The 22,168-nt window shown below is 42.1% G+C and overlaps 1 protein-coding gene across 3 annotated transcripts in view; it reads right to left on the bottom strand.

Annotated features, from left to right (window-relative positions):
- Nucleotides 1–1,534: 1,534 nt before the first annotated feature.
- The window catches only part of acap3b (ArfGAP with coiled-coil, ankyrin repeat and PH domains 3b), a 38,066-nt gene continuing 17,432 nt past the window's right edge, over nt 1,535–22,168 (bottom strand). Inside the window, exons 2-26 of one of the 3 annotated variants that reach the window (XM_037491143.2) lie at nt 20,939–20,996; nt 17,879–17,998; nt 17,318–17,371; nt 15,848–15,906; nt 15,482–15,665; nt 15,233–15,277; nt 14,886–14,981; nt 14,300–14,374; nt 14,029–14,040; nt 11,137–11,249; nt 10,614–10,665; nt 10,383–10,483; nt 10,048–10,159; nt 9,693–9,925; nt 9,162–9,231; nt 8,979–9,073; nt 8,629–8,849; nt 8,418–8,510; nt 8,128–8,229; nt 7,810–8,030; nt 7,435–7,544; nt 6,868–6,978; nt 6,549–6,610; nt 3,331–3,380; nt 1,535–2,445 (exon numbers count right to left, since the gene is read on the bottom strand). In XM_037491143.2, coding sequence (XP_037347040.2) covers nt 2,377–2,445; nt 3,331–3,380; nt 6,549–6,610; nt 6,868–6,978; nt 7,435–7,544; nt 7,810–8,030; nt 8,128–8,229; nt 8,418–8,510; nt 8,629–8,849; nt 8,979–9,073; nt 9,162–9,231; nt 9,693–9,925; nt 10,048–10,159; nt 10,383–10,483; nt 10,614–10,665; nt 11,137–11,249; nt 14,029–14,040; nt 14,300–14,374; nt 14,886–14,981; nt 15,233–15,277; nt 15,482–15,665; nt 15,848–15,906; nt 17,318–17,371; nt 17,879–17,998; nt 20,939–20,996 — 2,518 coding nt within the window. In that variant the 3' untranslated portion in view covers nt 1,535–2,376. Of the gene's footprint in view, nt 2,446–3,330; nt 3,381–3,954; nt 6,611–6,867; nt 6,979–7,434; nt 7,545–7,809; nt 8,031–8,127; nt 8,230–8,417; nt 8,511–8,628; nt 8,850–8,978; nt 9,074–9,161; nt 9,232–9,692; nt 9,926–10,047; nt 10,160–10,382; nt 10,484–10,613; nt 10,666–11,136; nt 11,250–14,028; nt 14,041–14,299; nt 14,375–14,885; nt 14,982–15,232; nt 15,278–15,481; nt 15,666–15,847; nt 15,907–17,317; nt 17,372–17,878; nt 17,999–20,938; nt 20,997–22,168 lie in introns of those variants that run through there. The other 2 variants (XM_037491141.2, XM_037491142.2) reach the window with 2 other exon arrangements.

Genomic DNA, 22,168 nt, shown 5'->3' with positions numbered 1-22,168 from the left:
TTTACATGCTTTACATAATGTAATATCATATTATTTAACTCTGTCTCTGAGCATTCTTTGACGCATACTCTCCTGTCCACTTATCAATTAGTCTCTTATTCAGTCACTCTCTCACTCTGTCACAAAGTATCTTACAAAGCAAGCAGGGGGCTCTTTGCCAGGAGACTCAGCATTTTTGTCACAGTTTTACATTAAATTTCCCTTCCTCACATTATCTTTACACAGTAAACTACACTGCTCACCTGTACTGCAGCAGTTAACTTTTTTTTTTTTACTGGAAATGGAACAAATAAATTTTTCACCTCATGCCACAGCACACGTTTAAAGATACCCATATAACTTCTAAATACGTATATCTACAATCTCCAAAAGATGGCCAAGTTGGAGGTCAAACAGACGGTGTTGATGCATATTGTGTACAGGGTTTAATGCTGCAAGAGTTTTCCTAAGAACTGATAGGCAACAGCAAACCCACACCCCCATCGACTCGAGAGGTTACGCCACGTTACGATAAGTTAGAGGAAAACCCTGTTGGCAAACTGTGTGTGTGTGTCATGTAGCCAGCACAGCGTTGTTGTTGTTGTTGTTTGCGAGTTATGGCAAGCAGAAACATAGTTGCGATGCAGAAAACCTTGTGGTGGTGACTGTATTGTCAGTAGGGGTAAAAAAAAAAGAGTCATTCAGGTGTCTCCCTATTAAACAACACCCCTCCATAAAGCGCAAGTGATAATCTGCTCTCTCCTTATACACCCCCCATCAATCATAAGCCCAGATGTGTAGGGGCAACTACCATTTTCCTCAGAACTAAGGTCTGTGTGTGTGTGTGTATTAATGAAAGAGAGAGAGAGGGAGAGAGAGAGAACACGCTAAGCTCCTGTGCTTCTTCTTCTTCCCCCGTCTCACCAACTGCTTCTGCATACGATCATTTTCATACTGTATTTGTTGAACTCCCACCTTTTGTCTCATTGCTTCAAATCCTTATATGCAGCATATGCTTGTTTTCCCTCCTGTTGAAGCACCTACGTTGAACTCCTTCTCAACATGTTTCATCATATTCATGTTCTCAATGCCCAACACAGTTTCTCTTTCCTTTGCGCACTATTGCCACATGCTCAAATTCTTGGCAGTCAAAGCAACTCACGGTTGACAGAATATATTTTTAGATCTTGCACTTTACAAACAAAAAATAGAATCTCTGGGATGTATTTTATGTCAAACTCTATTGGTACTTTTTCAGTTTCCTTTTTCCAAACTTTTTATTCTTTTAGCACTCTTCACTTTCCTTTTCTGAAAGATAACACAACCATATTTATTCAATATAGTTTACGGTTACCCCGGAATATAACAATTCAAATACCCATACTCAAATTTGTTGTCTATTAATCACAGAATCATGCAAAGATGGATCAAAGTTGCCAATGTGTATGGCTTTATGCAAGCCACTATATTGTTAACAAAGTTGGAAAAGAAATACCAAGACGTTCATGATTTAGACCTTTTACTAATTCCAGTTCATCTTATTTCTAAACCAGTGTCAAAATAATAAAAAAATGTATTGGGGATTTACACTTTACAAAATCAACTTATACAAAATATTAAAGGGGTTTTTCCCTTTAGTTTACTCGTCATAGAGAGCATAATCAAGCAAATGGAAATTATCACAAGATGTTTTTTGTTTCTTATGTCTTCAAAATAACATGGGTGATGTCACCAGTGTTACTAGTCTCAGGCTTGGAGAATATACAAGTTTGAAAGATATTGTAATTTACTAGGCAGGGAGCATCTGACAAATATGGTTAATACAATATGCAGTGATTTTGAGACCCATTAGGAAAATCTTTTCAGATTGTGCTGCTTCAGTTTTTAAATATTTTTTCTAACTGTATCTCTTGTTATTCACACAACTTGATGGAAGTGCTTTACTACATTTCGGTCATGGATTCACCCTTTAAAAGCATCATGGTAATCTTTTCCAGAGATCCTCCGACATGCTACAGTGATGTACAGTAATCATTTCTTTCCATCAGAAAAACTGATGTCAGTGCAACTGAAGTGACCCATGTGCAAATGAACACTTTACTATATATTATAACATTTGACATGACGAAGTTCTACTCCATTCACCTTGACCTCACATATTTAGAAGGGAATTTAACAACAATTAGAATCCTTTTATACGTTAGCTTTAATTAGTGTCTGCAGGCTTTTCACTATTTGCTTATGGTTGCAGCTCTCACTCCAGCATCAACATGTGGTTTTCAATGGCATGTGGCTTGCTCCCTGTTGTTTCCAAAGTGACTGAAGAGCAGTCAGAAGAAGTGGTCGTCAGTGGTTACTGTGGCATCTTGCAGGGGCTGAACTCAATGCTCCTTGTCCTCAACTCCTCGGGCTGGAGAGACGCGAGGAGAGAAAACTCGCTAAGGACATCAACGCAGGATAATTCACCTGCAACGGGGGAAACTGAAGTCAACGTGGGTTTGTCCCATCTCAGAGCACCTTGGAGACTGCAGTGTCCAAATTTGAGGCTTTTGCATACCTTTATCCCCAGTGAGTAATACCACCAAGACATTCATTGGCCTACATGAAGAAAATAAGCTAACGAATAGTGCAATCTCTGTTTAACCACAGATCCCAATCCACCAACATAGACAGACAAGCGTGAACCTTTGCATGAAAGAGAAAATGACCCAAAGCATGACCTCCAGACAGATTTGTCTAAAGTCTACTTTAATGCCACATAAGACATTGATTCATTCAGGTACTATAACATACTAGTTCCTCTAAACATCTTTGGTGTATGAGTAAATGCTTTTCACATACCTGATAAAACGTAATATGTGTTTAGGAACATTTGTAAAAGACAAACCTAAATGTGACCATTGGTTAATTAGACAGAGGTGAAGATCAGAGCCTTGCAGATCTATTTCACTCTTGCATCATCCTGGAATCCTTTTTACTCTATTTTTAAGTCACTAGGAAGTTATGCCTGAATTTGTGGGCTTGACATACCTATTAATATTTCATAATACTTCATAAAAGGAAATAAACTACACTTACTCATTATCTTTAACATGCACGCCTATGAATTTGATCTTTGAACATTTTCTGAGTATAGGTTTCTAAATATAAGTAATATATGCATTACACCAGTTTTAGACCCAATCCACCTCCACAAAAGATTTCCGTCTCCATCCTCCATTGCTCTGCAGAACCCAAAAATGATCAAGACGGCTTAAAACATTCTCACAGAGTGTGTGTGTGCAACAGAACCCTGCAGCCACCAGAAAAGAGAGAATCAAAGAATCACACAACCCAGGATGCTTCACTCACTCTATCCCGCACATCCTTTGGTTTAACTCTCCTGCTGCCTGTGACAACCCCTGTGGTAACAGAAGCAATGATACGTCAGTGTGATTATTTACTCACGTGTGTGAAGTGTATGACAAGCAGTTAGACATTTCTAGCATGTGAGAACATTTCTCAGAGAGGGTGGAACAATACTTGTGAGAAAACAAATGTTTTAGACCTTGGAAACACTGAATCATTCAAGGCACAGTGCGGCTGCTGCAGGCTAAAGACTGAAATGCTATTTGAAACACATGACCTGTGACCCTTTGGCTGCCCATTCATTGTGTGTTGGCATTGACCTGGTAGTGTGGGGAAGTCAAAGTGTACACCTCCTTTATGCTTGTTATTGTCAAGGAAACCACTTGATTACTTTTAATAAGCAGCGTGCCACCCAAAAGTGTTTAAAAGATCAAAAGACACACCAGACCAAATTGAAAAAAATAGCATTCTCCCAACATCAGACAATATTTCTTCAAATGAAATTTGATCTTTAAGAGAAACTATTTTCTGAGAAAACTTTTCCAATATACTGCTGCTGTGTTGAGAGAATGATACGCACAGGAGATGAGACAGGAAACAGAAATGAGGGCAACAAACGGAGCAGGGTTAGTTCATCAAGAGTTTCAGTTTTATTGTATGCTTTTTGTCTTTTTTTCCCCTTCAGTGCTTCTAAAGACAAGGAAGCAAATATTCCAAATATATCCAAATGCCAGTGTGCAGAACAAGAACAAGACTTCAAAGTAATGCAGAACTAAGGTACCGTTCTGCCTAACAGGCTGTTGTTTTTGGAAGAGAATAAAAAGACGTTAATAAACCAGATCAGACAATCAGGATCTGTGATGGAATGCGGAGAGGCAGAAAGTTGGGTTAAAATACACAAGTGTACTATTTACAACAGGTTTGCTTTGAACAGCATCTTTAACCACAGATGTCAATACACACAATGGACACAACATTTAACACTTCCGCTAAAGCGAGGACCTTTAACAGTTTGGTCACAGTAGCTCCACATCAACCCCTAGACTGCTTCTACTTGCAGTACATTGAACTATTGCAGAATATCACTTCATCAAAATCTCTCAGGTCCGTCACATTTCTGTAACCTCGTTTCAAAATGTAAGCACTCCGACAGTGTTTCTACCACTCTGTCGCTTCACAAAGCATGGTAAAAATATGCTTTCCTAAATCTACAGTTTCAGTAAAAAAAAAGAAAGAACAAAGTGATATCAATGTCAGACACTTTCCCTTTAAAAAGTCTTTGGCAGAGGAAATAAACCACAACATGAAACCAAAATAAAATCACAAAAAAGAGACCAGCAAGAGAAGTTCACCAAAGATTTGGTCCACGGATGGCAGAGGTGCAAAAAGTGACCCATTTCTGACCACAGAGGGGTCACGTGGTACATGCTTCTTTCACGGGACTGCACAACATGATCAAACCATAATGAAATATCTTATTATGCTGAGGAGGCCAATGGTGTTGAACTTCCTACAGTAAAGCTCGATAAAGCATGCAGAAAATACTGCAAGCATTTACCTGGAAGGGATGCCAGATATATAAATCTTTTGACCCCACAAATGTATAAACTCTTCCAAAGAAGAGTGCACCCTTATCTCACCTCCATCATCATAACATGGATGACTTTTTACGACACAATGAAAGGTGCCATAAGCCACCTTTGTTTTGTAAAAGGAGATTAACCAAAGAGTTGATAAAGGATGTGAAGCAAATCCATTTTATACACACCATCAAATGTTGCCGCTCTGCTTAATCTGCACATAACCTAATAAATAACTAACAACTGCATTGACATCGTAACTACAAAGTCCTTGTATTAGCTAGTAAAATCTAATTAATTGATGTCTTTGACAACAATAGTATGTAAGGCTGTTTCATAGTGAAAACTAAATGGAAAACCATACATGACAATCAAAGTAAATCAATAAATGGTAATCTAAAGACTCCCTGTCATTAATTCCAAGTAATGCTTTTAGTTCAAAATTACAATCATTAATGCAAACGCAGACGTAAACTGCAATCACGAATGAATTGCACCGATACTCTGGGGAGACAAATATATATAAAAATCCAGAAATAAACAAAACAAGAACAATGTAAAAAACTAAACCAAAGAGAAAATACATATAATACTGTGGATGGGAAAAGTGCAGTTTCTTAGTTCCTTTACATAATGTAATATCATATTATTTAACTCTGTCTGAGCATTCTTTGACGCATACTCTCCTGTCCACTTATCAATTAGTCTCTTATTTATTCAGTCACTCTCTCACTCTGTCACAAAGTATCTTACAAAGCAAGCAGGGGGCTCTTTGCCAGGAGACTCAGCATTTTTGTCACAGTTTTACATTAAATTTCCCTTCCTCACATTCTCTTTACACAGTAAACTACACTGCTCAACTGTACTGCAGCAGTTAACTTTTTTTTTTTTTACTGGAAATGGAACAAATTAAATTTTCACCTCATGCCACAGCACACGTTTAAAGATACCCATATAACTTCTAAATACGTATATCTACAATCTCCAAAAGATGGCCAAGTTGGAGGTCAAACAGACGGTGTTGATGCATATTGTGTACAGGGTTTAATGCTGCAAGAGTTTTCCTAAGAACTGATAGGCAACAGCAAACCCACACCCCCATCGACTCGAGAGGTTACGCCACGTTACGATAAGTTAGAGGAAAACCCTGTTGGCAAACTGTGTGTGTGTGTCATGTAGCCAGCACAGCGTTGTTGTTGTTGTTGTTTGCGAGTTATGGCAAGCAGAAACATAGTTGCGATGCAGAAAACCTTGTGGTGGTGACTGTATTGTCAGTAGGGGTAAAAAAAAAAGGGTCATTCAGGTGTCTCCCTATTAAACAACACAACTTCCATAAAGCGCAAGTGATAATCTCCTCTCTCCTTCTACACCCCCCATCAATCATAAGCCCAGATGTGTAGGGGCAACTTCGTCTACACCATTTTCCTCAGGTTGTAGTTCAGAAGGAAGGTCCGTGTGTGTGTGTGTGTGTGTGTGTGTGTGTGTGTGTGTGTATTAATAAAGGAGAAAGAGAAAGAGGGAGAGATATGCTTTGCTTGTGGGTAAAAAGTGACCACTAGCACTCGTCTATGGTGAGGCAGATGAATTCCTGGATGCACTTCCTATACTGCTGCTCAGTGGGGCTGCTACTGTGGTATTGACCTGGTTGACCCAAGGGAGCCTCCGCCTCTCGCATCTCCTCGTTCATCCGTGCAAGACGCAATCTGGAGGAGAGCAGAGGGAGAGCAGAGTCACCGAGGGGACATGGAAGCAGAGAGGGAGAAAGGGGAGGTGTTGAGGCGGCGAGGTGGTGAGGAAAAGCCGGGGAGAAAGAGGTGGTACAAGACGTAGCGATTTACTTGCAGAATAAAAGGGTACTTTTTATTGGCCAATGACTTTCAACCAATAACGGGTGGCTATCAGTCTGTAAATAGTTATTATAAACTTGATTGTAAGAGCTGGTGGAACTAGGATCACTCACAAGGTGACGATGTCTGCGTTGGCAGCCTGGACGGCGATGCTAAGGGGGTCATGACCCTGCTCATCCACCTCCGTCTGAGATGCCCCCCTCTTCAGGAACAGACACACTTGACTGCACAAAAAAAGAATTAGACAAAAAGGAGAGAAATTAACACAGCGTGACAGATGATGACAGGGCAAATGGAATGTATTGTGTAATAGAGTAAAAAGGGCAGATCAACTGCGAAGTGATGAGTGGTTAAACACGAATTGCCGGTTTGGGGAATGCAATTGTTTTTCTTTGTTATCCTTCCCCCCCATGCTCTTCCTGCAGTAAAAGAGATTTAGTTGGAACCCAAGTTATTTCCTCTTGCTGTGGAAAAATATAATCTCTCTGCCAGGGAGATAAGACTGCATTTCATTCAAATAGAGCGGAACAGAGCTTGGGTTTTGACTTCATGTGTCACTCAAACATCCTTTACCGGCCAAGTAGTAGAAGACTATCAGCAGTTAAAAAAATAGGCAATAAAAAGTTTCAGTCATCAAAGGTGGAACCAAGGGAATCAAACAAGTTTCAGGCGATATTCACCCAGTGTGTCCCATGTAGGTGGCGTGGTGCAGCGGGCCTCTGCCCCTCATGTCTCTCTGGTTCACATCGGCTCCGTTCTGCAGCAGGAACTCACAAGCTATCAAGGAACCCTAGTGTACACACACATATATATTATATATTTTTTTAAGAGGAGGGAAAGTTTATAGAAGCAGATTTTAGGTTATTTGGAAGAGATCTTTCCCAATCACTAGCATCTTTATGGCTGTGTTTATGCTCCGTATTCCCTATTACTTATTAACCCATAACAATGAAAGATCAACAATATGAATAACCGTAACCCGAGGAAAAAACCTTGATTAGGCTAAGCCACTTCCAGCTACATATATCTCACGCTGAGCAGACAGAGTCCCTCACCCCAACCACGGCTTGAATGAGTGGCGTTCTGCCCTCCTCCTCATTGGCAGCGTGTATGTCTGCGCCGTGGGCCAGAGCCTCAGCCATGAGAGGCAGGTTGTGTAGACGGGCGGATCGGTGGAGGAGAGCCCCGGGGTGGAGCTCCCTCGGGTCTTCGGGGTCTGAAGACACTTCCTGCTCTATCTCTACCTCACCGCTGGAGGACTCCTCCGACTCCTCATCTGAGGGTAGTTATGGAAAGAAATCGGGAGATCATATTCTCAAAAAACAGCTTTTTGTGGGAAGGCGGGAGATATTTTCACAAAAGGTATAATGTACCTTCTTCCGTGACGCTGTCCACCACCGAGCCAAACACCAGGATGTCCGTGCTGCCGTCGGTACTTCCTCCCAGGCCGCTGTCGCTGCTAAGACCTGCGGGGCCGAGCATCACCAAGCCACGGACACGTTAATCATTACACAGCACATACTGACCTTCACCCACACACACGCACGCACGCCGCCATCAACAATCAACGGAATGCTGGAGCCGCCTGAAGACGGGCAGTGATCTGGGGGGGGGGGGGGGGGGGGCATCGCGGCTGCATGCACCGACTGTGTAGTGGACTTACTGCGAGGGCCGGAGCCAGTGTCAAAGTAGGAAAACAGGGAGTCCAGCTCATCCGGACAAAACAGGGAGTCCCGGCGAAACTTCGCCGCAGCAGCTGCCCGAGGACAAAACATCCCGTTCTAAGTTTGTAGAATCAATATCCGCTCACTTTGTGCAGCTCTGGATGCCAAAGCTCTTATTCTTCTACAGAGAAGTTCATTTTCTGCACTGACCTGCTGAGAGATTGGCAGGTGAAGCACTTCCCGGCTCGTAGCGACGATATCTCCTGCGTGCCTTGTTGGGGGCCCGAACAGAGCTGTTGTGTCGATGGGACTTTTTTACTGTCCAGGGCCGGAACTTCCTTTCACCCTCGGCTAAAGCCTCGCTCCCACTCATCTTCTTAAGGAAGCGTTTCTCCACATACTTTGCTTTGATCCAAGCCTCTTTCTCCTGTCTGGAGGTAGATGGTCACAAACTGGCAATTTTATAATAATTGGAGACATGACGTTTACAGAAAATTGTATACGTCATAGGTAAAGCAAAGTTTGCTATGATGCTTTCTTCCTGCTAAATAAAAGCTGACCTTGAACTGGAGGGCCCTGGTTTTTTTGCTCCCAGTTCTTTGCAGGCTCCCTCATAAATATGATTGATCACAGTGTTCCCCAATTCACACATGAGCTAAACATGGGAGTAGAACGTAAATTAATAGATCAAATTGTTTTGTGTTGCCAAAAGCACAGAACCCAAAGGTGTTGGGTATACGCACCTTGAGTAATTCGGGCTCCCATGAGTCCAACGTCAGTGAACGCACTTTAGAGCAATGCACACCTAAACTCCTGAAAGAAACAACCAAAAACAGTATACATGAGTAAATATGAAATATATATACTTAACATACATATTTATATTTATGTATGTTAAGTATATAACTGATAATATTAAGACAACAATATATATATATATATATATATATATATATATATTTTAATTCACAATAGAGATTTAACTGAGGAGTTGAGATAATGAGAAGTGGAACTGTTTTTGACAAAAAAAGCTTTTGGTCTTCACAAAATAAAATGCAAATAACATGCGAGACTTTAATGCAGATGTTTGCTCATGTGAGTTGTATTAATAAAACAAGCGGAACAATGACACCTGTCACTCAGGCAGGCTGTGACACGTTAGGAGGAAGTCTCAGAAGGCCAGCTGAGATGGCTCATTTCCTGCAACACCTTCCTATTTAATGTTATTTCCGCCTCTCGGGCCTTCTCTCCCCCGCATTGTCTAACGAGGTCACCTGTGGATGCCTGAGCATTCAATGCAGAGCAGGACTCCCAGGTTGATGGAGGCCCAGCACGCGGCCGCTTGGCCGCAGTCACAGCACAGCTCATTGCCCGGCAGGCTCTGTACCCTCTGGAGGAGGCTTTCCACGCCTCCCCGGATCCCCTTGTCAGACCTCTCCCCCTTCTCTCTGGGCTCGCTGGCAGAGTCGATACTGCTGGTGGAGGGCGAGGCGGTCCTGTCCAAACGCTGCAAACACATTGGGACATGTCGGACAAAAACGAAACTACCGGGAGAAATTTCTATTGAAAAGAAACTGCGCTTTTGAGTCACTACATGATTATTGCGTATAGTCACGCATTTATTCTTACCTCAATGTAATAATTGTCGGCAATGTCTTTGTAAGCGGAGGCGATGCTTGCCTGGACGGCCTGGATCCAAGCCTGCCGCAGCTTCTCCGATTCTGCCTGCAGCATACAGCTCCTGTGGGTTTACATGGCAGCTATAATGGCTGCTGTCTAATGCTATGAAGCTACATGTCATTTGGCTTATTAGTAAAATACAATTGATCATCATTTGTCAAAAATTGAACGATGTGTTAGTGAACATAAGATAACTGTTTTGTTTGGCTCGGGTTAGTTGGAAAAAGTACGCGCACACACACGTGCACCCACACACACACACACACACACACACACAGACTCACTTAGTGGGTGAGACAACCTCAAAGCAGAACCTGCGCTCATTATCTTCACAGGGTTTGACAGAGCAGAGCCTCAGGTCCTCCACCACCACAGTCAAAGAGTCCTGTCATTGGGAGAGAGGACGGTCACAACCTCCCTCTAACGTGCAAACAACTCTAAACTGTCAACACTTTTCCATTGATTAATCTTAGCAATGAATTGATTAAATTTAAATTGACGAAATCAAACTGTACCTTAAGTTTCTTTTGATAGACCAGCTGGCTGTTTTGTATAGAAAACCAGCGCCTTGATGAGGGGAGAAGGAAGGACATTTGACAAAGAGAGAGAGGTCAATCAATAAAATGTCTCCATGCTGAAATTTGTCCTAGAACGGTAAGTCACTAGTCTTTACAATAGTGATTAGAAAATGTATTGATAAGTATTAAGGTGAATACAAATGAGGTAACTTCTTCTTTCTTTTACAAATCAGTTTCTAGTCATCTATCTCATAGAAGGAGTTCATAGACAGTTAATCAAAGTTAGAAATAAAGAGCATTAAGATTAGTGCCTCCTCTTGAAGTCTTTTCTCCAAAAAGCAACACAAAGTTGACCCGACCGTACAATACATAGCCCTTGTTTTGTTATTTAATCCTGTTTACTAACTAACCACTTTCACCAGTTCAACTGTGAACTGTTTTGCACGTGAGTCGGTTTTTATTAACTTCTATCAAAATGTCTTTTTAATTGTAAATTGACTGTGGCTCTTTACTCTTCTACCTGTTCCAGGTCTTGAATGCATTGCTGGCCCTCTTGAAGAGGTAGCCCTCCATGACCACACCATTGGGTGCATCCACGTTAAATTCCAACTTGGTGTCATCATAAGAAAAGTCCTGTAGGGATGACACATAGGTGCAGAAGATCACATTTATGGTATCCAATATATTCATCATGATTTTATTTAAAAGAGAAATACATGAAACCAGTCAACTACAAAGACTAAAGATGAACTCCCTTCTGCTTTAAAAAAAAAAAAGTACACAAATGTCATCAACAACAACGGATTCAGTCACAGACGATGTCACACTTTTTATACTTAAAACATTACTAGCATTCTCATTTGTGCGTTGAAAGAGTAGTGGAGTCTGTACTAGTCACTCCTGTCAATGTGAGGGACGGGGGGGGAAACGGGTCATTTAAGTTCAGGTCATGCGAGGCTACACGGATTAATGAAATAGGTAATAAAGGTAACACTGCGGTTAGATAAGTGTAATAAATCCACCATCATAACATGGGAAAACAGAACCATAAAGAAAAGAGCTTTTAATGAAGCATTTGGTTTGGGGCTGAGTGATACTGGGCACTGTTTCCAATTGATGAACACACACACACACACACACACACACACACACACACACACACACACACACACACACACACACACACACACACACACACACACCTTGTTGGTCTTCTCTAGAAAAGATTGAATAAATCGGTGTGTTCATTCATCCATTAAAGCCCCTGTCTCGATGCGCACTGACGTCCTGCTATATGCTGCTTGGACTTTGTTATGAGCATCGAGGCCTTTTCATTGATCATCCCGGACGACACAACATTCACTTTTGTTTTCATTTAATATGGCCAGAAATCTGCTTTCTTCTTTGTGTCGTTAAAAGTCAGAGATTGGCAACGCTTCACACTGATTCATAACCAGAATAACTGCTGTATGCGTTCAAAACAACATCATTGTATAATTACTTTCTGTTTGGGGCAAAACAGGAATAGTGACACAGCAGTCTGTTTCCATGAGGGAATTCAGACCTCAGAGGGGTTTGCCCGAGATAAAAAGCATGATTTCACACACGCACGTATGTACAAAAAAAGGAAATATACTAATGCATTCAAGCTGCAGCTTGCTCCCACCATTTAAAACAGACCACATGGGTGAAAGTTAATTTAAACAACCTTGAGGAGAAGAAGACGACAAAATGAGAAAAAGCAACTGTTGGACTTTAGAAGCAACAGAAGTGATCCTCACCAGTGTGAAGTCCAGCCTGCCAAATGTCTTCATCTTAAACACACTGACATCCAACAGCATCTCAAAACGTATGACAAAAAACAAAACAAAAAAAAAACGGAATTGTGAAGTTCTCCGAAAAAGGAAAAGAGCATCTCCAAAGAATGCCACGAGTGATTCAATGGGGGCAGCGGAGAAACCAGCAGAACCAGCAGTGCGTCCCACGCGCCTGTGGATGACAGTGCGGCCGCTCGTGCGTTCCTTCAACCAACGGCACCTGTCGCCGGTCGGGTGTTTTTCAGCGTGTGAACTCATTGTAATACAGCTGTCACAGAGCCCCCGTGACCCCTGCCCCCCTCCAGACCTCCGTCTCCGTTTGACGGAGATCAAACATTTCCCTTTTTTTTACGAGCCGCGGCTGCTGCAATTTTAAGGCTCCCGCCTGAAAACCCCTCTGGAGGAGTCCGCTTCCCATCTGCCAGCGACTCTATTCCTGCTTAATGGCGCTAACATAAATGTTCCACAAAACACCAGCCGGAGGCCCCTCCTCCCATCTTAAATCACCCGGACCCCGACACCCGTTTCCAACCGATATTGTATTTTTAAAGAAAATAAAGGTTTTTGAAATCTCTCTCTCTCTCCCTGGAAGGAGTGCTGAGTGAATGGAGCGTGGCGTGAGGTGAATTGTTTGGTAGCGTTTTCTCTCTGTGACTTCTGTTTCTTTCTGTGTCAGTTCATACGTGTCGGGAGCCGATCGGCGTGCTGCACGCACCGATGGTCAGGTGGGTGAGGGGGTGAGTGTGGGGATGGGTGAGGCCCAGTCGGTTGGTCAGGTGGGTGAGTGTGGAGATGGGTGAGGCCCAGTCGGTTGGTCAGGTGGGTGAGGTAAGAATGAGAGGGGAGTGAGGCTGGAGGACCACTTCTCCGACGTGGAGAAGTTTGCTCGCTCCGCCCGACATGGAAGCACAAAGAAGGGCGCTGGAGACTTCACCCAGCAGGAAGCTCCTCCTCAAGCTCAACTGAGAAGGGGGGAGCACTACCGGGACGGAGTGAGGAGTCCGTCCGGCTGAGGAGGATCCAGAACTTTATGAGCTTTTGATATTGCTTTATGTAAAATAATGTTGTTGTTTTTTCAAAATCCAAAAATAAATCTCAAGAGATAGAGGGGTTGATGGAGGAGGGAAGAGAGTGAGGCTTTGTGTGTATGTGGCGAGGGCTGTTTCGATAGGAGGAACACAGGTCCATGCATGTGCGTAATGCCAAAAAAAATAAAAGCGAAACAGAGAGGTGTAGAACAACAACATAAAAAAGATACACACAAAGACACAAAAATAAACATGTGGGTATCACTGCACACTAAGTCGTAATACAAGTAATACAACTCCAGTGAGTTAGAAATAGAAAAAACACAGGTCAGAGGCTTTCAAGCTGACATCCAACTGCAAAACTATCCAATTAAGTTATCAAGAATTAAAAGCAGATATCAACACATAATGAACAACACGGTCAGAAGTCCTAAAACCCCTGCTTGTTTCTCCACACAATGCCACGCTCACTTCTCTGATTCATGTTTGCGCGGAGGCACAGAGCACATCATGTGCACGTTGTGAAATTCAAGGCTTCAGACTGAAGTGAAAAAGGATTAAACTCACCTGCATGAGAGTCTGGAGGAAGATGAAGGTCAGAAAAGAACCAATGGGATGAGAGAAAGAGAGATTAATACAAAAGATCACCTCTAACTGAATTTCACCACATGAAGCAAAATATGTCACTGTGAGACATCAGGTCCAAGTGATGGTGGAGACGGCCTTTTAGTAGTAACACATTAGTAAAAACTGCCATGTTTAAGGCACAACTTCAGGTAACAGATAACAGCAAACAGGGCTCTAAATTTAAAAAAACATGAGTTGTTTGTTGGCTCACTCTCTGCTGGATGAGGGCGTGTTTGTGCTCCAGCTCCCTCTTCTCCACGGCCGAGTCGATGACCAGCTGATCCAGCTGCACAGACATTACCACCAGCAGAGTCACCGCAGCGGGATAAAAGAAGCATGAAGTACACGCTGAGACTTCCTCAGCCAAGTCACTGGAGCATGTTTGTACAGTCATCGTGTAACTTAATATTTAAAATATATTTCATTTCATCTGTACGCACAACATTTTAAATGTCGAAATAGAGAGACATTTCCTCACACTTTAGAGTTGGTGACCCTTGTGTTACCCTTAAACGTAACCTTACGGGAGACACATTTCTTAATACAGATTTTTGTGATGTGTTAATTGTATATTTTCCTATGAATAAAGGAACCCAAATAAATTGACAAAATATCTAAGATAAAATTTTTAAAAAGTCTCTGCTATAAACATTTCTGATGTGTTTTAAAAAAAGTACCGCACAGAAACCACAGAAGGGACTTGAGCAGTTAAAGGGCATGAATAATGTCCACCTGTTTGTCAAGTGTGTGTACTTGTGTTTACTCATTCTTTTTTTAGTTTGTTCATTTGGTCCTACCTGTGCAGCCAGTTTTTTCATATAGGGGTCAATCTCGTCCAAGATGTTGAAGCCTTGTTGGAACAGTGTGCACTGTGCGCGCATAAAAGACAGCATCTGGAGGAGACAAAATTAAGAGACAAAGATGGTTGTAATACATCAGAATGAACAATCATTTATTGTCGAGTATGATACACGCACAAGGAATTTTGCCTGATGATTGGTGCGTGACAACTGTATCACTTCTCCTTCTCAAACCCCAGGAAATCCAAATGTATATATTTGGTAGCGCCATATAAACAAAACATATGGAATAATGTTGAGATGTCGCACAGAAATGACAGGATATATGTATCTGGGCTACTCACTGCATCCAAGATTTCAAACTTCTTCTTGGCCTGAAGCACATTAATCTGAAACAAAAAGGGAAATATAGACATTTTAGGCCGATTGTCTGAGATTATTTGTGATTTCTTTACCCACAAAGTTCTTCCTTTTCCCGCATTGAGGAGTAATGAGAGTGCGCGTCTGTCTAGTCTCAGCAGCTCTAAGGTGTCAGCGCCACACCCTGGACAGCACTGATAATACAATCTAGAGAGTGTGTGAGGCAGTGTCACCTGCAGCACGTAGTCCAGCGCGAGGTGCCTGAAGGCTTTGCGGCTGAGGACGAGAGCCTGCGTGGCCTCTTCCGCCTCGTGCACCTTGTTCCTGGGCGCTTGGGCGTTCTTCACCTGGGCCAGCTCCATGTCCTCCCGCACCCGGTCAAACTGCTTCTTCGTGTCCTTAAATTTACGCACATCCCTGCAAGTGAATGTAGGTATTTTAGCCTGATATGGATTATTCAAGTTATTAAACAGCCACATTCATCCTTAAAATGCCCATTTTACCACGATACCAGTCTTCACTCATTATGTATTAAATCAAAAAGAATCTTTCAGAATAGCTGCGGGAAGCTATTTGATCAGTGGTGAAGAAATACTCACTCTTTAATGAAGGTGTGAAGCTGCTGCTTTATTGACCTCTGAGCCTGGTCAAACAATATCTGTGCATCAAGGAGGGGACAGAGGTGTGAAACATCAGCATTTAATATTACAACATGATCTACAATGCTGGCTGTGAGAGTAGCGTCTGAAAACCTGTAGTTATTACATCCCTCCACAAGAGGGCAATATGAAGCCTTCCACAGGGTGGCTGTAGCAGACTGTGCCTCAGACACAGGAGGGGAGAGGACAGGGACATGAGGGGGGGGGGGGGGGGGGGCACTCTATTCACCCATCGGTTAGTTGTGGGGTTTCCCCTTCTGTTACTCTTTCTCTCTCCATCTTCTTCTTCTTCTTCTTCCTCTCACCTCACACTTCTGTCCATAACTTCCCCTCACCTTCTACGACTATGTTTTCTCCGGCTCTTTCTCGCGCACGGTGAGCAAAGATTCCTCTTTTCCCCTTCCACCGAATGGCTAAAGTTGAGCAGACCATCTTTATAATGATGTCTTTATAATTGGCCAGTTTGTGTCCAAGTGCACGGACAAAGAGAATGCTCCAGTAAACTGACCCACAACCACTCAGTGTGCCAACCAGCATTTGGATTTGAAAATGACAAAAACAGCAGAGAAACCCCAAAGTTTATTTAGTATGTTAAAATGTTGTGTGAATGTGTTCAAAAACACTGTGGTATCATTATCAATCTGTTAAGATTAGGTTGGGAATCATGTTTGTTTGAAAGCAAAGACATCCTTATCTTGTGCTTTAAAGATTTATTTTCCGGTCAGAATGGCTTCTTACTGTGTCCGACAGGAGCAGTGAAAAAGCTTCAGTGGGTGGTCTAACAAAGACGGATTCCCTTTCCTCTCCCCATCCTTCATCCCCTCATTCAGACGGTCTGCCGTACAAGCTATTAGTGTAATTCCTGCATTTCTCATCCTGCAGAAAGGATGAGTGGGAGGCCTGTGGTGAATGGTAAGTGAATGTAGGGCGTCAATAAATGGCCAAATTACGCATTTTCTTTAAATGGTTAATGATGGTGGGGGGCAAAAAAAAAGCTTGAAAAAAATGTGTGAAAGAAAATAAACCAAGAAAAGAAAAGAAAAGAATAATAAGATAATAATATCTCTTTAATTGTAAAACTGCCTTGGGCCTCCCAAACCAGTGTGTGTCCGAGGGAAGTTTTGTGCATCATAGCTGCCGTACACATCTGCCAACGCATGTGGTTTGAATCAGACACACGTATGTGGCCTGGCCTGTGTTGACATATTTACTGTCACTGAGAGGTCACAGTTAAATATGTGTGTGTGTGTGTGTTGAAACACAGGACCCATGAGGGACTGGATGTCTGAAAGATGTTAACATGCCAAGAAGGCTCGGGCGTGTCAGAACAACAATCTACCCCGACCTCTCGCCTGCAGCTAAAACTAGTGTGTGTGTGTGTGTGTGTGTGTGTGTGTGTGTGTGTATTACCATGTGGTAGTTGACGATCTCCTGGAGGCTTTCTCCACACTTCTCAAGACATTCCTTCAATGATGACGACACACACACAAACACACCCATATGATGTCATTATGGAGCTTATTACATAAACATAAACTTCTTTTTCACATAATGAATGATGTGAAATCTCTTTAAAAAAACAAACTCTTCTAGACAGTCTGCTAAGCTTAACTTAACTATGATACAATTAGTTCTCTGCTCCTTCACCCAAAATGACCACAGTGACGCCCGTACTGACGGAAAAACCAGGTCAAAGCTTTTTCTGGAAGAAAACCATGAAGCCGGTTTAACATGTTACTGCTTCCAGCCTGGCAAACTATCAGCGTACACTTCTCCTGCCTACACGTGGTCACAAAACAGCTGGATGACTCTGTGTCTGGATAAGGGTGTTCATGCTGATTTAATAATCATCTGGAGAATCACAGGAACGTCCCAGCAGTCATTTTCGAAGAAGCGGACCAGAAAAAGAACTTGTGAAAGTGGATGTACAGATTTTAAATCGGTTTTAAAGGAAGTGCAGCCTCCGCTCACCGATATCATCTCCTCTTTCTTGCACTGGTGGGACAGATCCTTGATTCCATTGACAAAGAGCTTGTTGGCGCTGACGTAGGCCCTGCCGGCCTCGATCATCCCACTGCACAGCTTCACCAGCTGGTGGGGAAAGAGAAACACAAAAAGAATCCCTTTTAAATACACAACAAAAACATGATCTATTTAAAGAGTCACACGGTGCAATGCAGGGATATTAATAGTTACATTGATATCATTTTTGGGTCACATCTGGAATCCAGGAGGATACTCAGTTTGGAATACTCCTGTGTGTGTGTGTGTGTGTGTGTGTGTGTGTGTGTGTGTGATTGGCAGCATTTGTTCCACTTCCGCCAGCACAAGTTGGAATTTGTTGGACCCGTCTTGGCTCCTATTCCTGGAGTTCTGAAGAACCTGGTAATTACTTTCAATTGAAATTCCCTCCGTGTATCTCACCTTGAAACTAGATGTGCCTCAGTGCACATTTCCTCATTTCCGTTTTCTGTGCTATGACCATGCTCATATTTGTAGGCAATTATGAAGATTTATTTATAGAAAGACGTTCTTATCTTGGTTTCGAATCCTTTTTATTGGTGCACAATTCACAAACTTTCCCAACTCTGTGTGTTGTTAGAAAAGTTCTCAACTGTAGGTATCGGAAGAAATCTGTTTTAAGGAAATCCTTTAGCTCTTCAGATGTCTTGATGTTGTCCTCATTAAATAGTAAATGGTTTGGGAATTTTTATACATAGCATCTGGAATATATTGCAGGCATTATCTATCTAAAAGAAAACTTTGAATTTATACAGCATCATCAATGAACAAAATCATTAATATCGGCTACAAATCTGCAACTTGACTGCACAAAAACTGATAAAGGCTAAAAATAAATAAAATAAAATAAAATAATTATAATCCAATAATTGTCTAAACATCATATTGGCCTCATGGCGGCACTAGAGAGAAAGCCAGGAAATGATCAAAATTTGTAGGATTCTTCATGAGGAACCCATAAATGAAATGTAATGCCGATCCATAAAGTAAATGTTAAGATAATTCGCAGGAGAAAACCTTAACTTCTGATGGCAAAATAAAAAAATAAAAAATGATTATTGAGAATTTTGAATAAAGCTCAAAATATTAACCTCCTGCTGGCGTTAGAGAAAGATTGAAGGGCATATATTTGAGATAGTGCAAGGAGCATGCGTGTCTGTATAGACTTTGAAAGGAAACCATCTAATGGTTGAGATATTTTGGTCTGTGTTACTAATGGGATTAAACATCACTGTGAAGGGATGCCATTTTCAGTGAGTACAATTAATAGTGAGACCATAGGCAGTCAAATAAAATGCTACAACATAATACAGTGCAATCATGTGGGCATGATTGACACTATAATGAATTAAGAGGACAAGGCAGGATGGTTCCTTCTCTGCCGCTGCAGGGCAGATCTGACAACATATCGGTCAACGAATATGGAGGAATCTGATCTCATCATGTGCTATTTAACGTCCCAATGGGTTTAGCTTGGCCAGTTAAGGCACAGTATAGATGTCAGGATTTCTTAATAAATGCTGAAAGGACCACAGTGGTTAAAAAAAAAAACAGTATGCGGTACATCTGGTACCACATAACGGACATTGCTCTGTTTATTAATTGATCAAAATATGTCATGTGAAATGCAAAATCCACCAAGCTTGAAAGCATCACAATGATCAGCGTTGTTGTGTTTTCACACCAATTTCCACGCAGTCAACATCACTGAAGGCAGGATAACATGAAATCAATCTCATAAGTGTTTTCCTCTGAGAGCCTTCATTGCTGCCAGTGTCGGCCAGCAGCTTCCGAGCATCCTAACAGAGCAGTGCTGCACAACCAATCATCCTGATGGACACCCCCCACCCTGGTCCTCTTTCAATGGTGTGCAAACAGAGCTCAGAGTTCAACGGAGGCTCCTGACCTGTTGGGGGAGGAATATTCTCTGTGTGTGTGTGTGTGTGTGTGTGTGTGACAGGGACAATTATTGCCTGTAGGTTCACAAATTTAAGAGAGGAAGTTTGAACAATGTGGACCTGTTCATGAACTTTAAATTGGCTCATCTAAACAACCTCTTTATCACTCCACAAAGGACACAAATGAATCTGAATCGGCGAAGACGCCGGTTGTTTCAGACACGAGTCGAGTAGAGTGTGCGTGAGAAGAAAATAACGCTACAAACTGAATCAAAGGGGCGATGGAAGAGCAAAGAAGGTGCGGTCAACAGTAACTACATTAACGCTATCTCATCCTCTAAATGATCTTTGAGGAAAATGTCTATTAGGTTATCTGAAGACAGTGTGTCCGTTTCCATGGAGACTGGTCTCACATACTCGAAGCCTTTGATATATTACTATTGGGCAATGATGATCTACAAAATGAACTTCCAGTGTCAGGGTTAATGAATTAAACTATTATTTTTTCATTATGGTTTTGCAGTTCAGGTGAGTGCAGCGAATCCATATCCTGGATCTGTGAATACTATTACTATAGTGAATAAAGTGAAATATATCAATAAATAATTAAAAATAATCCAGGTACAATGGACTCCAGAGTAACTAAAACCTAAAAATGAGCATGCTTTGTTTTATATTTTACAAATACTAAGAATGAACGATAAGCTGCTGCTGTTGTTGTATTGCAGAACAAACAAAGACATCACATGCTTGGATAAGAGGGCTGCTCTCATAATACAGAATATAAAGCTACCTCCGTGACATTAATTAGTGTGGTACCGCGCACACTCACCAACGCACGTGTGCACGTGTGTGCTTGTTATCTACCGGCGCATGAACCTATTAAATATAATAATTCAAGTCTGCAGTGCTTCCCGGGTTTAAACAGGATTGACATTTAGGTAACAGAGCAAGAGAAAGACAGGCAGACAACACAACTAAAAGAGAAACACAACATCACAGAGAGACAGGCAGGCAGACAAATGCTCTGTAATTAGTTCCACAGTAGCTGAAGGAAATGCTGTCAATGGGCCATGTCAACTGATGGCGACATTGTTTGCATAACTCATACCTTATCGAGTTTTGCCTCAATCTCCACCACGTCTGTCTCCACCTCGTCGATGCCAGCCCTGCGGAGAGAAGCACAAAGCCACACAGTTAATCAGATCTTCTCTTTTAGCGATACCATACAAGACGGACAGCCGTTTTCCGAGAAGAAGAACCACATCACGTTTAGCTGTAAACCGTCACAGTCAAAACATGCTTCAAACTCTATTTCGGGAGAGATTGTCGGATTAGTGGTTCACCACAATGTCGCAGTGACTAGTAACATTTTTTAAACAGACAAATGATGAAAACAGAACAAAAGACAAGGCGAGAGATAACGACATGACGTGGAGGAGGAAAATGGACTAAGCAGAGAGATGTTGTGAGTCAGAACACATCACAGCCTCACAGATTGAACATTAATGACTCCATCGACAAAGGCATCTCTCTAAAAGATTAGTGGCCAGGGCCGTGCTGCAAAATCAATGGATGACATCATGCAGAGACATATTGCCTGGTATTTAAGTAAGATGTGAGCTAAAGGTTTCGAATTGTAGCCATCTTCATCCGAATTATTAACCAACAATAACAATTATGCATTCATTTAGTCCAGATTTAAGTTTATTTTTGGTGAAGATTTTGAGCGTGTGAGTGTGTCAGGTGGTTTTGCACACACACACACACACACGCACACACACACACACACACACACACACACACACACGCTATTTGTGGGCCCCTGAAGCAGAGGGGTGTTACTGTTGAACATTACAGCAAAAAAGAAAGAAAAAAAAGAAGCCCATCAGGCCTAAATGTAATTCTGTGAAAGAAAAACACATATAATTTTTGCTCAAATAAATAAGTAAGAACACATTTCTCCATTCGTCTCGCCCTACGGGAACAGCTCCAGCTCATTGGAGACGGTTGGGCCAAGGAACAGCGTCACACCCTGCACGTGCTGGAACAAGTCCATCGTAACCCCTGAAACTGTGGGAAACGGTGATCATCACACAATCTCAACCCCACCTTCGCTCTGAAAACCCCCAGAGAGCAGATCTTATAAAGTCATAGCAGAAATAGAGCTGGCAAATGCAAGCAGTTAAGCAACCTACTTAGCAATGTTACTTTTATGAAGGTTGTGGCTTGTTTTGTTTCTTCTTTTGGGGTGGGACGACTCCACAGCTGAGTGGGGAGAGGGGGCTGTCAATCTGCAGCTCTAGCACCTGCTCTGCAGAACAACATTCCCAGGATTCCT

Source organism: Pungitius pungitius, chromosome 8 (genome assembly GCF_949316345.1).
Source record: "Pungitius pungitius chromosome 8, fPunPun2.1, whole genome shotgun sequence".
Lineage (NCBI taxonomy): Eukaryota > Metazoa > Chordata > Actinopteri > Perciformes > Gasterosteidae > Pungitius > Pungitius pungitius.
Note: the sequence above shows the minus strand (reverse complement) of the source record. Positions and strands in the feature narration are given on the sequence as shown.